This window comes from Dromiciops gliroides, chromosome 3, assembly GCF_019393635.1.
Source record: "Dromiciops gliroides isolate mDroGli1 chromosome 3, mDroGli1.pri, whole genome shotgun sequence".
Classification (NCBI taxonomy): Eukaryota; Metazoa; Chordata; class Mammalia; order Microbiotheria; family Microbiotheriidae; genus Dromiciops; species Dromiciops gliroides.
In genome coordinates this window covers 359,149,918-359,165,752 of record NC_057863.1, presented here as the reverse complement: position 1 = coordinate 359,165,752, position 15,835 = coordinate 359,149,918, and the positions used below count along the sequence as shown (strand labels likewise).

Below are 15,835 nucleotides of genomic sequence, written 5' to 3'. Positions count from 1 at the left end.
ATTTACTATGTGTTAACTTATAGTTGACTGTGTATGAGTGAAATTCCTCTAACTAGAGTAATAACCACAAGAGAAGGGATAAAGCCCGGGGCTCTGCACCTAGTCAATGTTTAATAAATGTTTATTGACCTAAATTTAAAATCACTTTTATCTTGAATTTCCACACTTTGCTCTGGTTGAACCTCTTCAAATCTGCTAAATGGAAGTGATTGGATTCAATAACTCTGGCCTCCTTGCTGTTTCTCTCACACAACACTCCAGGCATTTTCTCAGGCTGTTCCCCAAGCCTCGTCTCCATCTCCTGGCTTCTCTGACTTGCGGTAAAAAGCCTTTCCCCAACCCCCTTAATCTCAGTACCTTCTTTCTACCTCCAATTTGCCTCCAATTTGTCTTGTATATATCTTCTTTGTACATAGTTGCTTACACGATGTCTTCCCAATTAAATTGTGAGCTGAGAGCCGGGACTGGTTTTTTGTTTGTTTGTTTGTGTTTACCTTTCTTTATCCCCGGTGCTTAACACAGTACCTGGCACTGGAAGGCATTTAATAAATGATTACGGACTTGATGAGGAACTCTCCCAGAGGTTATAGTTCACTTTTGCAGTCATCTTTCTATCACTCTGTAGATGTTTTCTATGGCTTTGAAGACACACCTATATCCACCTATGTCCAAACCTATGTCTAGATAGATTCAGAGGCATGAAACCTCCTTCATTCTGCCTGTCACATCCAATCCCCTCTCTTTCCCCTACAACCTAATGACACCCCTGCCTTCCAGGAGCACCATCACTTTCCCCTCTTCATCTATACTTCAAACTATCAGGATACACATTCTCCACTGAGCTTTCGTATCTGGTATTTGATATCATCAATCCTGGCTCAATCCCTTACTCTGTGCGACCTAGAGCAAGTCACTCCCTTTCTCTGGACCTCAGCATCCCTCTCTGCAAAATGAAGCTGTTAGACTAAGAGCCCCTAAAGTTTTAAAGTCTATGATCAGGGGCAGCTAGGTGGCACAGTGGATAGAGCACCGGCCCTGGAGTCAGGAGGACCTGAGTTCAAATCCGACCTCAGACACTTAACACTTACTAGCTGTGTGACCCTAGGCAAGTCACTTAACCCCAATTACCTGACCAAAAATAAATAGATAAAGTCTATGATCCACTAGGCTCTAAATTCCCTATGGACAGGGATATTCATGCCATTGTGGGCACAATGAATGTAATATTTAGGCAGAATGGTATAATGGAAAGAATGTTGGTTTGGAGTCAGATGTTCTGGTTATGCTACTTAGTTATGCTACTTTCTTGGTTGTGCTACTTTCTAGCTGTATAACCTGGGGTCAAGTCAGTTTAAATCCCTGAGCCTCCGTTTTCATTTAGGTAAAATGAAGAGTTTGAACTATGTGAACTCTAAGGTCCATTCCTGGAAAACTGAAGACCTCTTTCTCCTTTAAAGCAATGATTTCCAAACTGTTTTGATAGAGCATCCCTATCAGTAAAAAATATGTGAACAAGGACCCCCAATATGTGTATATTTTATTTACTTCTTTATAGGAGAGGCAGCTTAGCTTAGTGGATAGAGCACTACATTCAGAGTGAGGAAGACCCACCTCAGACATTTACTATCTGTGAGACCCTGGGCAAATAGTTTCACCTGACAGGTTTATGAGGATTAAATGAGATAGCATATGTCAAGTGCAAACTTTAAAACAATATATTATCTGCTGTTAAAATCATATACGTGTACTACTATACTATTAAGTATGCACATTACGAAGTTTACACAAAATTGAAATTAAAAAGGGATGAGATAAAGATGAAGTTATAATTGATACCATAGGGTTGAGACATGTTGGAGACAGATACTATGACTCTCACAGAGAGAGTGGGATGTCACTCATCTTCTCATTGTCGATTGCTTACTCCTTAGAATCAGATCAGGGACCACTAAAGGGTCAAGAAATTCACTTTGAAGGTCACTGTCCTAGAGAAGGGCCATTAGCCCACTAACCACATAGTGTCCTCTTAGCTAGATGCAAGTATCCCTGACTATAATCCTTACATGCCATGTGGGAAAGTGAAGGAGAAATAGCCAAAGCCTGAAAAGGGAATCATTTGAATAGGCTATCCCATTAGGAATGAAGGAAGAAGAAACTTGAAGCTATGCAAGCCAAGTCAATCTGTAGCTAGACTTGTTGTGAGAAGCAATTTATGCTTTGCAAACCATCTATTTCCATGCTTGATTCCTGTCTCCTTTTGAAGAATTCTGCTCGTCTTGGAAAACCAAGGAGGAAAGAGATTTCGGATTTTAGCATAGGTCAGAATAGGAAGTGGAACTAGAGTATTCCTAAATATAAGACAGAGCTGTGGTGCTAGAGGGACCAACAGAGTGGTGAAAACTTGGATCAAAGAGAACCCCGAGACCTCAAGAATGGCTGACCCCTTCCTTATGGGGTTTTCCTTCATGGCTGCATCCAGTTTCAAGAAACATTTATTAAATGCCCACTATATGTGAAGCATTACACTGAACACTGAGGGAGATACTAAATTGAGATAAGACCCAGCCTCTGCCACCATTGAGTTTAAAGTCTAGTCACATACAGAAATAATGACATGATTAGGGAATAAGAGAAATTTAAACCAAATGCTATAAAACCTCCAAGAAAGGAAGGGTTATTGCTGGTTTGTGGTGGGATGGGGAGAGATGGTATTCATTCAGTAAAAGTTTAACTCAGACTTCTGACCCTAAGTCTCCCAAAACAAGAACTGGAGGATCTAGACTCCCCTCAGAGTCTAGATGAGATCGAGATGAACATCCATGTATAAATGCAATCATAGAGAACTAACTACGTGCTTCTGTAAGGACCTCTGGAAACAAGCTACAAGAAGAATGGGCGGGGCAGCAAGGTGGTACAGTGGATAGAGCACTGGCCCTGTATTCAGGAGGACCTGAGTTCAAATCCAACCTCAAACACTTAACAGTAGCTGTGTGACCCTGAGCAAGTCACTTAACCCCAATTGCTTCAAAAGAAGAAGAAGAAGAAGAAGAATGGGAAAGTCTAGAATCTCTGCTGTCAAGGTAGGTCAGAGTGAACTCACCACATCTGGGAGACTATTGGGACATAGGTGATATGATTCCTATTCCATTCAATTCCATTTTTAAAGCATTTGTTAAGCACCTACTATGTTCCAGGCACTAGGCTAGGTTCTGAGGATCGAAGTGTACCTACCCTCAAGAAACTTACAGTCTACTGATTCAGAACTGAAAAGTATAATTGGTACTCAGTCAATGCATTTTGACTTACCTTGAGAAACACAAAATCTAAGAACCAGATGAGACCTAAGAGATCATCTGAATCTGATGCTCTCATTTTGGAGATGATGAAAAAGAGAATTTAAGTGACTTGCTCAAGATGACACAGCTTCGGGGCAGCTAGGTGGCGCAGTGGATAAAGCATCGGCCTTGGATTCAGGAGTACCTGAGTTCAAATCCAGCCTCAGACACTTGATACTTACTAGCTGTGTGACCCTGGGCAAGTCACTTAACCCCCATTGCCCCGCAAAAAAAAAAAAAAAAAGATGACAGCTTGTCAGTAGCAGAACTGGCTTTACAACTTAGGTCATGAATTGTATACTTGCCTCAGCCATTCCTTCCCTCCAGGAATCTCCAAGACAGCTTTAGTTCAAGGCAGTTTCTCTCTTTCCCCAGAACCACACTAAGAATTAACATTGATGTGGTCATTTAAAGTATGCAAAGAACTTTACATCTATAATCTCATTTGATCCTCACAACACTAAGAAGTAGGTACCATAGGTATCATTTCACGGATTAGGGAAATGAGGCTAGAGAGGAAAAGTGGCTTGACCATGGCCTTGCAGCTATTATCAGAGCCTGGATTCTAACCCAAGTCTTCCTGATGCCAAATCCAGTACTAGATCCACCACAACATGCTGACACTGATGGTGGATGATAAAGGATGCATGGTCTAAAAACCCGGCTCTGGCTCCCTGCAGTGGCAGGTGGAATGCTTCTAAAAAGCACAGTTCAGGGACTCAGAGCCCATTTTAACATACTCATTTGTGAAACAAAGTACCTGAGGAAAAGAGGAAAGAGCCTAGGAGGAAACATAGATTTCTTCAATTTAGCCAGGGACCACATAATAGAACCAAGCAGTGAGGCCAAACTTCGAAGACTACAGTCTTCGTGGGCCCGGCTCTCTCAGCAGAAACTCCAGGCCAGGGTCAGAGTCGCATGCCTATGTACAGGAGATAGCTGCAGAAACCCTGGTCGCTTTCCTTTTGGGCTTCAACCTCTAATGTTTTTAGGAGCAACACCCACCTTAAATGCCTCAACCCAATGGAATCAAAATCTGCTCAACAGGAAGAGCCCTGTCAGGTGGCAGAGGCCTCGGCTTACCCTGAAGCACAACTATGATTTATGAGGATATTAAGTTTCATCCAAATAACATTCCATAATCACTCATCAAAGTTTGACACCCCCCCATAAAAATTATCATATGTGTATAATGACATATTAATAAATGTTCACTCTTATTCCTTCCAGTCTTACAGGTAATTTCTCAACATTAGAAACTCACGCCCTCCCCCCCCCCCAAAAAAAAAAGTAGAAGAATTTTGAATGGGTTGTCTTTGACAAAGGTAAGCTCTGTGAAACATTTCACCACCTATTCTCCATCCCACCCCTATTTCCCAATCCCACCCTGAATGCCAGGAGTGGACAAGAACCAGCAGAAGCTGGACACTGATGCAGGTAGAAAGCAACGACTGTAGGTGCCAGAGTAAAGAAGTTGGGGGAGGGGGGAAGGAGCCCCCTGCTGGTGCATAGAGGCGACCACCAGAGCAAACTGAAACAAAGTTGCAAACAGCTCTAGAGATATGATAAGAATTCCACCTACCCACCCACTACACAGACATACACAGACACACGGACATACACACCCTTCCCTTCTCCACCCTCCCATTGCGCAAAGAGTGGAAATCTGGTGTCCGGCGGTGCTCGCCCCAAAGCCCCCTCCCCACCACATACTCGCTTCGAAGTACAGCCTCTAAGCTGTAGGTGTCTGAAGCAGCAAAGGCGTGAAATGGGAAGTGGGGAGGATGGGGGGTGGGGGGGCGGGGGAAAGGGGGAAGAGGTTTGCGGGTGCTGCCTTGGCACGGTCCGCAGGAATAGCAGGCGTCGGAGCTAGATGGTCAGAGAAACCGCTACTATACTGCGCTCCTCCATTGGGAAAAACTGGACCGCCGCCCTCCCCAAACCCACCCCACGCTGGGCGACCCTCTCCAGACGTGCCACTTTTCTCTCCTGATTTGAGAAGCGGGAGGAGACCAAACGCCGCGACCTTACCCAAAAGCCCGGTGCCCAACCATCTCGCCGCGCTTGGGACTTGGTACCCAGCCCTGGGCATCGTCCTGTCTTCTCCGGGAAGTGCGGGGAAAGCAAGGACTGCAGCACGGAGCTGGGACAGAGGTTGGGGGTTGAGGTCTGAAGTGGGAAACAGAGCCTCCCGCTCAGTCCTCTGTCCGCAGTCCGCCACCCGAGCTCTGCACCGGCCCGGCTCGGCAAAGTTAGCGAGGAGAAGAGGAGAGCGGAGAGAAAGGGAGGGGAAGGGAGAGGAGGGGAGGGAAAAAGAGGGGGCGGGGAGCGAGGAGAGAGGGAAAGAAAAGGGAGCTGCCTTCTGCCCCCTAGAGCCGGCTGCGGGAGATGCTGCTGGAAGAGGAGGAGGAGGAAGAAGAGGAAGAAGAGGAGGAGGAGGTGGTGGTGGAGGAGGAGGAAGAGAAAAAGAGAGAAAAAAGAGAGGGAAAAACCTGACAGCCCAGCCCTGCAGTCGGCGACTCCAGAACACGGACTCAAACGTCCGAAAAGAAGCCTCTCTCTAGATACCCTCCTCCGCCCTTGCACCAGCGGCTTACCTTCCTAAGGGCTCAGGGGAAGAAAAAGGGACCCCTTGCCCCTTGTTGATGGAGGAGAGAAGGTGCTTTATGCCCGCCATGAGGGGCCAACAGGGAACACTCTCCAGCCCTGCACTGCAGTGCCAGCCAGCACGTGGGCAGCCTAGCCCTCCTTTCCCGGGCCACTGGCTGCAGCTTTCCCGGCCTGTGCCGAGGGTTATATAAGGGTCTGACAGGTGTTTTGTTTTGTTTTGTTTTGTTTTGTTTTGTTTTGTTTTGTTTTGTTTTGTTTTGTTTTGTTTTGTTTTGTTTTGTTTTGTTTTGTTGGGGGTGGGGGTGAGGGGGTGACCTGGGAGGCGCAGAGAAGGAGCCGCGGACTTCTTCCCACTGCACGCCCCGCCTCGCAACACCCACCCGTACAAAGGGATACGTTCTCCCCACATTGAACATTCCTGAAGCCTCCAGCTTCTGAGTTGCTGCTGGAGCAGCTGCAAACTGCAATAGGGACTTCTGGACCTAGGCAACTGTTTGGACTCTTGTGTCTGAGCTGTAGCTTCTGCACCATTGCCTTATTTCTACCTCCTCCCACCTCACAAGCTGCACCAATAGAGGGATAGCCAGGACCCTGGTCAGCTGCCAAACACTGAAATGTTCTTGGCAAACCGAAACGCAGGAAGCCGGAGATCTAATGCAGCTCCCCGCCCCCTCATTTTACAAAAGAAGAAACTGAGGACCTGAGAAGCCAAGCGGCCCAAGGTCACACTGATAGTCAGCAGCAGAGACAGGATTTTAATTCAAGCCTTCAATGTGAAGCCTAGGAACCCGAATTTTGAGTCAAATAAACTGGGCTCATTTCCTGGCTCTGCTCCCTACTACCTGTGTTACCTTAAGCAAATGTCTTCCCCTCTCTGCGCTTCAGTTTCCTCATGTGTCAAATGAGAGGGTTGGGATAGAGGACCCCCTGAAATCCCTTCCAGCTCTCCATGCTAGGAACCTATAAATTGAAATTGAGTGTTCCTTCAATATAGCTCGCCAAAAAAAGAAGAAAAAAATATATAGCTCGCTAGAATTCAACTTCCCTTTGTAATAGACCAGAAACAATTCCTTCCTCCTGGTATTTGCTCCAGCCCTCATTGCCTTCTTCTAAAGGTTACCCAGAGCCCATAAGGTTCTCTGATTGGGGAGCTGGTTAAATATTCCCTATCCTTATCACTTCAGTCCTGATGCTGCAGTCTCTCCCTAGCTCTCTAGCTCTGTCTCCCTGACTGTCTCTCTCTCTCTCTTTGTTTCTTTGTATCTCTGTCTCAGTCTCTCTGACTTTCTGTCTCTGTCTCTGCATTCCAGTTTCCCTTCTCTCCTTTTCCAATGTACACTTACTCTTTACATTTTGTTTTCTCCCAGGACAATAAAGGAAACTGCCGCCTCCTTGCCTCCCCTTGAAGCTTCCTGTCATTCTTCCCTGAAAACTTCTTACCTCTTTCAAATTCCTCCTCCAAATCTGATTTTTTTTTCTCTAGCCAAAAATGTATAGTCCCTTACCAGGATGGTCCTTTTTGGGGCTATCAAGAGGCCATTCCTTGGTGAAGATCCCAACTAGCAGAGCACCCAGATTAAATAGATCAAATAGGCATGTCCCATTACTAAAGGCAGGAGGATAAAGAATAATAGTTGCTGGGGCCACCTAGGTGGTGCAGTGGATAAAGCACCAGCCCTGGATTCAGGAGTACCTGAGTTCAAATCCGACCTCAGACACTTGACACTTAATAGCTGTGTGACCCTGGGTGAGTCACTTAACCCCCACTGCCCCACAAAAAAAAAAGAATAATAGTTGCTAATTGCACTGTCCCAATTGTTCACTTGCTCATATGACCTTTCCCCCTCCCATTGCTCCTGGCTCAGATTCAGATTCCCTTCTCTCCAGTCCCTCTGACCTCAGCAGTGTCAAGTTGAACCAGCCCAAAATGGAAAAATGGCAATTCCATTAAAGTGGATCCAACATGCATGCAACAGCAGCAACTCAAACTCCTTCTAAAAGATACAGGACCCTGAATCACAGAAAGCACCCCTAGGAGGTCTCGGGCATGAATGGAAAATTGTGCATAAACTGTGGCCTTTATTTTTATAACAGGGGTCATGTTTCCCTGAGCAAGAGGCACAGGTGAAAAGAGATGGGCCAAGGGCAAGTAAAGGAAAGTGCACACACACACACACACACACACACACACACACATGCATATACACACAGAGAAGGTCAGGTGAGGGGGTGGAGAGGAGGACAGAGGGCCATGGATATCTTTAGATGCTGACAGCAGACAGCGGGAGCCAAATAGAATAGAGGGCCCTTTCCTCCACCCTCTTGCACTTCCTCTTGCCCCACATTCTCAGAAATCCCAGACCTTCCTCCAAAGAGGAAATGTTGTAGCAGCTGGGCTACAAAAATGTTTAGGAAAGGTATTAGTGTGCAGATGGATCAATACTAATGATTCCTTATTATTGTGTTTATACAGCACTTGCCTCAAAAAAAAAAACCTCAAATCCTTTTCACAAGCATTATCTCATTGATTCTCTGGGTCCTCTAGAGGAGGTAGGGAGAAAGAGAGAGAGAGAGAGAGAAAGAGAGAGAGAGAGAGAGAGAGAGAGAGAGAGACAGAGAGAGAGAGAGTCTCTAGATGGATATGTATGTAGCCAGACAAAGTTCCTTCTTTGCTATCCGTTGAGGTCTGTTTTCTTCAGGAAGCCCTTGCTGATTCATTGAATCTTCATCTACCCTAAAAAAAAATCACCATCCTTAAAGGAGGCAGGTAAGGATGGTGTATCATCTGAAATGGAATAGATAGGGTTATTTGTTCCTCTTATCAAACCTCTATTGGAAGCTCTCTGAGGGGAGGAATGGTGTCTTCTTCCACAACAACCTGTGCCGCTGGGTGGGTATTGATTCCTGGAGATGATAAAGTGCATACAGAGTCAAGCTTTTGGGTGGCCCAGTTCAGAGAACACCCAGCAGAACAAATTTTCAGAGAGACCTCTCTAGATTGGGCCTGGAGCCAAGCAGCTGTCAGAGAGCATTCTTTCTCTGGCAGGATGAGAAAAGACCTGGATTTATGAGAAAGCAAGCTTTTCCTTGGGGGACTCATTAAGGGTTCTTTAGCAGTTATTCCAAATGACCCTCAGCAAGCCCAGGTAGTCACCTCAAGTCCCCTCTCCTAACCTCAACCCTCTACCCTCAATCCACCTGAGAAGTTGAGAACAGGGCTAGGGCTTGGAGACAGCAAAACCTGGACTTGGAGTCAGAAAAAGAGACTAATCTTCCTTCCCAATATTTGCTGGCCTGGAAGCATCCCCAAATGAACCTAGGGTGGGGGGGGGGATGTAGGGTTGGGGGAAATAAAGAGATAGCACACCATCCCAACCGAGGTCCAGCTTCAGGCTGGAAGGTTGAATCCTCTTTGAGAGATGTCACCTATAAACAGCAACTGGGAGGGTTCATTCCCCTAACAACTCAGAGAAAACTTCAAGGAGCCTGGGCTTAAAGGTGAGGTATTAAGGAGACCTTGTATTTTTAAGGTCCATGAAGCTATTATGAGAAGCATTCCATGTAAGTAGCATGAAGGTGCAGCTTTTTCTCTCCTTCTATGAGATCATAGAATTTAGAGCTATAAAGAACTTTAGAATGCATTCAGTCAAGCCTGCCCATTTTCTAGATGAAGAAACTGAGTCCAAAGAGGCCTATAGTCACATGGGTAAAATGTGTGAAGGAGACGGCTCCTCTTTGACTCCCTTATTGCTCATCCATCACTCCACATTTCTCTTTCCTCCACCTACCCCTCCTCCAAATACATACACAGACTTTTTAGGTCAGAGGGACTGGAGAGAAGGAAATCTGAATCTGAGCCAGGAGCAATGGAAGGGGGAGCAATGGGGAGTGTTCCTTGAGGGAACAGAGTTTGAGACCTCACACAGAGGTCCAAGCACAGTTTTACTTTCTTGGGGATTCTGCCTTGAGATCTAGCCTGGAGACACCAGGATCCCCTAAGAGTCTCTCCCACCTCATGGATCACCTCTAACCAAAACCATGGCCTGTGGCTGTTCTTCCCTTACCTGCACTGCAGAACCTTACCCCTGTGACCTCAAAATAATAGATTCCAATGCTAGTTTGCATCTCATTTGTATATTCATTTAATGTCCAAATGTATAGAATTCCCACTTTCTCCTGCTGAGTTGGGTTGTATTGATTCAACCTGAAAACACCTTCTCAGAGAGGTTATTGAATCATAGAATATTAGAGTTGAAACTTACCTTTAAAACCATCTAGTCCACCCCTTTTACTGATGAAGAAACTGGGGCCCAAAGACAGATGAATTAAGTGGCTTGTTCAGAATCACACAGTTAGTAGGAAGAGCTGGGACACACATTGAGGTTCCTCTGATTTCAAATCTATCACCTTTGTCCACTGTCTTTCTCACCTGCATATTTCCAGACTCTCTTCCATTCACTTCCATTTCACCCTACTGAGGAAATCTAACCTTATCCTACTCCAGTCATAAGCTTCAGCTTCCAATAACTCCAACAAGCACCAAAAGGGTTAATGAAACAGCATGCACCAACCCAGCTCTGCAGCCCCAGGAATTGCTTGTCACTGTCGACAGTCAGGCAAGAAGGCTAACTTACTGCAACACAACTTTAAACCCCATTTCTCCCACCTCTCTTTAACTCACATTTGCTGTCTTTTCCCCCAGGTCTCTCAGGAAAAGGGCTGAACCTCTGCCTGCTCAGAAGGATAGGTAAGAAAAGGAAAGTTGCTGCAGAAAGAAATAGCCTCCCTCAACCCTCCTCCCGGGAAGGAAACCTAGGGATGGAGAGGAGGCTGGGTTTGCCTGCTTACTCTTCACTTCTTCCAAAAGCTCTTTGATATCCAGTTGTTAATTCCCTATTCCCCGGAGCCAGAAAGAGGCAGGACACTGGGTTCAGCATTTCAAAGGAAGGCTACATATCTGAAGCTCCGAACTGGGTATTCAGCCATCTCTCCGCTTTATTTCTTGGCACCTATATGTTTACTGTAAGGTTCGGTCCACTCGACATTTCAAGCAAAGGAGGGAAAACCCACTCCAATCTTTTCATCTGGTGAGTTCATTTGAGGAGAGAGGGGAGGGAAGAATGGAGGGAGAGGGAGGAAGGGAGGGAGAGAGGGAGGGAGGTGGTATGAAAGTGGGAAAGGGAGGAGGGAGCTGAAATCTTGTGGTCAGAGATCCTCTCTACAGGACAGTCCCAAACCTGAGAACCACACACCAGGAGAGAAAGCGAACATGCCTGTTTCCAGAAGAAGGAGCCAGAGACTCCAGCTCCAGCCAGGATAATCGGTAAGTCCTAAGAACCCTCCTCTTCTTTCTTCTTCTTCTTCTTCTTCTTCTTCTTCTTCTTCTTCTTCTTCTTCTTCTTCTTCTTCTTCTTCTTCTTCTTCTTCTTCTTCTTCTTCTTCTTCTTCTTTTTCCTGAGACACATCAAAATAAGCAGCTGGAGTTCTAGGGCCCATTCACTCAAAGTTATATGAACATCCCTCCACGCCTTCTCAAGTCAAGGTCCATTTTCCTCGGACCATCTTGTACTTTCAGCTTTAGCCCAGGCTTGCCTAGGGGTAGTCCTTGGGAGACCACTGAGGGTAGGGAGCAGGACAACAGAGTAGGAGCATCTAGCAAGGGTTTGCTTGTGACTGACAGAGAGCATATCAGCATTCTGGATGCTCCTGCAGTTGTGGAACAGTGCCAGTCAGTCATCCATTTGGGCAGAATCTTTAGATAAGGACCTTGTCCTTGGACTTGGGGGCTGAATTGGAACAGCTGAAGTAGAAACACATATGCTGGCAAGACTGAGAAATATTAAACGGGGATCTCTGAATTAACAAATTCCTTTCCCTTCTATGGACGGTAGTCTATAGAAGACTGCTTAGGAGAAGTGAACATTCAGGAAAGACTTCAAACTTGGGGGAAAGGAGGGGGAGAGGGGAATGAAGAGCAAAATATGGCAAAGAAGGGAAATAGGATGGTTTAGGTGGTAGGAATAGATAAATAGAGGACAGAGAACAAGGATAGAGGAGAGGGTAAAAAAGGGGCATGAAAGGGATGAGGGGAACAGAATAGGAAATTAATAATAATAGCAAGTTTACATTTATGTATCACTTTAAGGATTACACAGCAAGCTTACAAAGAGAACTTTAGAAAGGCAAGAAATTGGAATGTAACCACTCAGGATGAGGGGGGGGGGAGAAGAGGGAGGAGATGAATTTTAAAAGAGAATTCAAACCTGCAGCATTAAGACTAGAGAAGAGAAATGAGAGAAGCAGTAGGGAGCCAAGAAGGCAGAAACAGCAGTGACCAAATCTCTTTGTGGTGAGGTGGGACAGGTGCTAAGGTGAGTCTTTGACTGGTGAGGAATTGGGGGAACTTGGAGGTGTTCCCCACACAAACACTCCCCCCAAAACCTTGAACTCCACGCATAAGCTTCAGGGAGGAGGCTTTACTGCTTTTAGGAATGGCTTCAGGTAATCTCATGTCTTTAGACTACGTGTGAACTAGGCACTTGAGAATCACTGGACACTATTTGTTACTACCAGGGACAGCTCCGAGTCTGCAGCTTCAGTTTTTGTTTTGTTTTGGTTTTGTTTGGTTTGTTTGTTTTTTTGCAGGGCAATGAGGGTTAAGTGACTTGCCCAGGGTCACACAGCTAGTAAGTGTCAAGTATCTGAGGCTGGCTTTGAACTCAGGTCCTCCTGAATCCAGGGCCAGCATTTTATCCACTGTGCCACCTAGCTGCCCCCTGCAGCTTCAGTTTTTAAGACAGTGAACATGCTAAAAGATGTGGAGAAGCAAGGGGAGGAGAAGGTGGGGATGGGAGTGGACATGGAAGGGAGGGTCTGAGTAGACCCTGAATGGGCTGGTGTCACTGGGAGAGAACAGTGGGGTGGTAGATGGGGGAAGTAGGGTATCTTGCATTATTTCTCTGATTTTTCTAGGCAACAAAATGACCTCTGGTTAGACTACTGTCCTTGATATATTGCGGCAGCTTGGCACAGTGGTAAGAGCTGAATTCAGAATCAGAAGACATGGATTCAAATCCCAGATCTCCCACTTATCTGTATAATGGGCGTGTCACTTAATTTCTCCGAGCTCCAGCTTCCTAAATGAGGGGGTTGGATTGACTGTTTCTTAACAAGAAGCATAGATAACCTTTACCGATCCTTTCCAGCTCTAAATCTATTGTTTTTTATGTTGTTGTTTCAGTTATCCCAAACTCTTTGTAACCTCTTTTGGCAAATATACTGGAGTGGTTTGCCATTTCCTTCTCCTGCTCATCGTTCAGATGAGGAAACTGAGGCAAATAGCGTTAAGTGACTTGCCGAGGATCACACAGCTAGTAAAGTGTCTGAGGGTGGAGTCTTCCTGACTCCAAGGCCAGCCTTCTCCCAATTTTGCCACCTAGCAGCCCTGGATTGGGAAACTAAAACAAGGCAAAAGAGGAAGCAATGACTCCCATGTCCTCCCCCCAATCTCCCAAGTTTACTTAGTAAGAAAACTGGATTCCCTCAATTTTCTCACCTTCTCAGGCTGATAAAGGTTAATCTCAACCCACCCCTATCCCTACCCCTCATTGTGTGAATCCTCAACTCAAAATGCTAGCGTGTATTCTCATTGAGAAGCAGGAACAGCTGTGATGGGGAGGAAGGTGACTTAGTTTAGGTAAAAGAGGGAAAGCCCCTCCCATTAAATCCGCCCTCAGTCTACCTAGCCCCTGAACTTGTCCCTTTCTGGTCATTCTTCCCTTTGATCCCTACTGTTCCCCAGTGCCTAGATTCTAAAAACCTATAAACATCTCCAGAATTTTGGGGTTTCTCACCTAGCACCCCTCTTCCCAGCACACTGAAGTTGGAATTCCAGGATGCTTCTGATATGGGGAGAAAGCACCTGGGTCCTTAGGATTCCTCTATAAAGAATTACACTCTCAGGGCAGCTAGGTGGCACAGTGGATGGAGCACCGGCCCTGGATTCGGGAGGACCTGAGTTCAAGTCTGACCTCAGACACTTGGCACTTGCTGGCTGTGTGACCCTGGGCAAGTCACTTAACCCCCATTGCCCTGTAAAAAAAAAATTACACTCTTGTGCAAGTCCTATTTAGGAATAAAAGAACAGGTTTATTGGGGTACAAGGGAAACTGGCCGGGAGGAAGTTTAAAAAACACTTTCCTCCCCAACTAGCTTGGGGAGTACCCTTTTATATGGCTAAAATGGTGTGGGTAAAATGTCCCTTATTGGGTGATGGGTTGGAAGTCGTCTGATGGTGGCGTGGAGTAGTTTGATATGAGTCCTGGGCAATCTGGTGATGGGCATTAACTCCATCCTGGTGGGTCCGAGCAGTCTGCTGGTGAGTGGTTTCTTTGTCCTCTCCCAGTGCAGCCCCGCCTAGCAGGATTACCTCATCCAGGTGGGGAAAAGGACAGGAATGCCGGGTGGTGGTCCTGAAGCTTGCTCAGTTTGATCTGGTGCTGCTTATCTCTTTTGGGTGTGTCTGTCCTTGGTTGAGCTCAAGGAGAGGCCTCCTTGATCTCAGGGAAAACTCCTGGGGTTTCAAGGAAAAAGTTCCAGGGCAGCTAGGTGGTGCAGTGGATAGAGCACCTGCCCTGGAGTCAGGAGTACCTGAGTTCAAATCTGGCCTCAGACACTTAACACTTACTAGCTGTGTGACCCTGGTTAAGTCACTTAACCCCAATTGCATCACTAAAAAAAAAAAAAGTTCCTTGACCTCCCCAGACAACTTCTGGGGTAACCAGGGCCCATAATCCTCCCATAACACTTCTTAATGGATTTCCTTCCTGGTGGTCCTTCCAAGTTCCCTCTCACATGCCTTCAGAGAGGCCAAAGCTAGGACAGAGCAGACAGACAATGGGTGCCCTTGAAAACTCTCTGCAGCTGGCAGTCCTGTACTTTTGGAGCCCGGGATGAGATGCAGTTTCTTTTTTTTTTTTTAATTATTTTTTTAAGTGAGGAAATTGGGGTTAAGTGACTTGCCCAGGGTCACATAGCTAGTAAGTGTTAAGTGTCTGAGGCTGGATTTGAACTCAGGTCCTACTGAATCCAGGGCCAGTACTCTATCCACTGTGCCACCTAGCTGCCCCATGATGAGATGCAGTTTCAAGGAAGGAGGATTGGGCACGGCAGAAGAGGCAGGCTGCCAGGCCATAGTTGGTGACCCAGTGGCCATCTGGGGTCCACCACCCTTTCAGTGGTAACATTGCCAGCTGTTAAAGGCCCAGTGGGGTATAAGGGGAGAACAAACAAAAGACAATGTGGGAGGAGACCTTCATCCTCCCAAAGTGCCTCCAACTATCCCCACTTTGTGGGGGAAGGGTTTGTTCCTACTTCTGATGGCCGATTCAATTGCCAATTGCCTATGCCCAGTTCTCGCCATGAAGGGGAAATCTGACAAAAGTTGCTCCTCTGTATCACCACCCACTCCTACTCCTACTTGCATAGGGCCCATGTCACACAGGAGAGGGAGAAGCAAAGAGAACACTGATTCGGGTTCTCAGGCACACCACTATCAGACTATGGCAGTCATCAGAGCACAGGGCCCTTCTCCAACCAACCCCACTGGCACTGCCTCTTGGTCCCTTCACTTGGAGATTTCAAAGCACTCTTCTCATCAAAGGATGAGATGCTCTCACACCTCCCTCCTCAACTTCTCCATTGTAGCAAGTAGAGGAGAATGGTGGCAATCAAAAAATTCTGGGGAGCAAGCTACTGGGAGGGAGGCGGGGTCAGCTGAGGTTAGGAGAGGATGAAGAATGTGAATCTCCATGCTTATGTATATTGGGTTTCTCTGTAGAAAGGATCTGGGGGCAGGTAGGTGGCACAGTGGGTAAAGCACCGGCCCTGGA

General features: G+C 46.3%; 1 protein-coding gene and 1 long non-coding RNA gene across 7 annotated transcripts in view; one reads left to right on the top strand and one right to left on the bottom strand.

Annotated features, from left to right (window-relative positions):
• SCN4B (sodium voltage-gated channel beta subunit 4) overlaps positions 1 to 10,883 on the bottom strand; it is a 41,122-nt gene extending 30,239 nt beyond the window's left edge. The window contains exon 1 of one of the 6 annotated variants that reach the window (XM_043998395.1): positions 10,794 to 10,883. Coding sequence is in view for 2 of the 6 variants with exons in the window: in XM_043998391.1 (XP_043854326.1) it covers positions 5,933 to 6,012 (80 nt within the window). In the remaining 4 variants the exon portion in view is untranslated. The other 5 variants (XM_043998394.1, XM_043998397.1, XM_043998391.1 and 2 more) reach the window with 5 other exon arrangements.
• A 17-nt stretch (positions 10,884 to 10,900) lies between these two features.
• LOC122751387 lies at positions 10,901 to 13,223 on the top strand. Its single transcript, XR_006355785.1, has 3 exons — positions 10,901 to 11,032; positions 11,170 to 11,268; positions 12,918 to 13,223. It is a non-coding gene; the product is annotated as an uncharacterized LOC122751387 (long non-coding RNA).
• Positions 13,224 to 15,835: the final 2,612 nt, after the last annotated feature.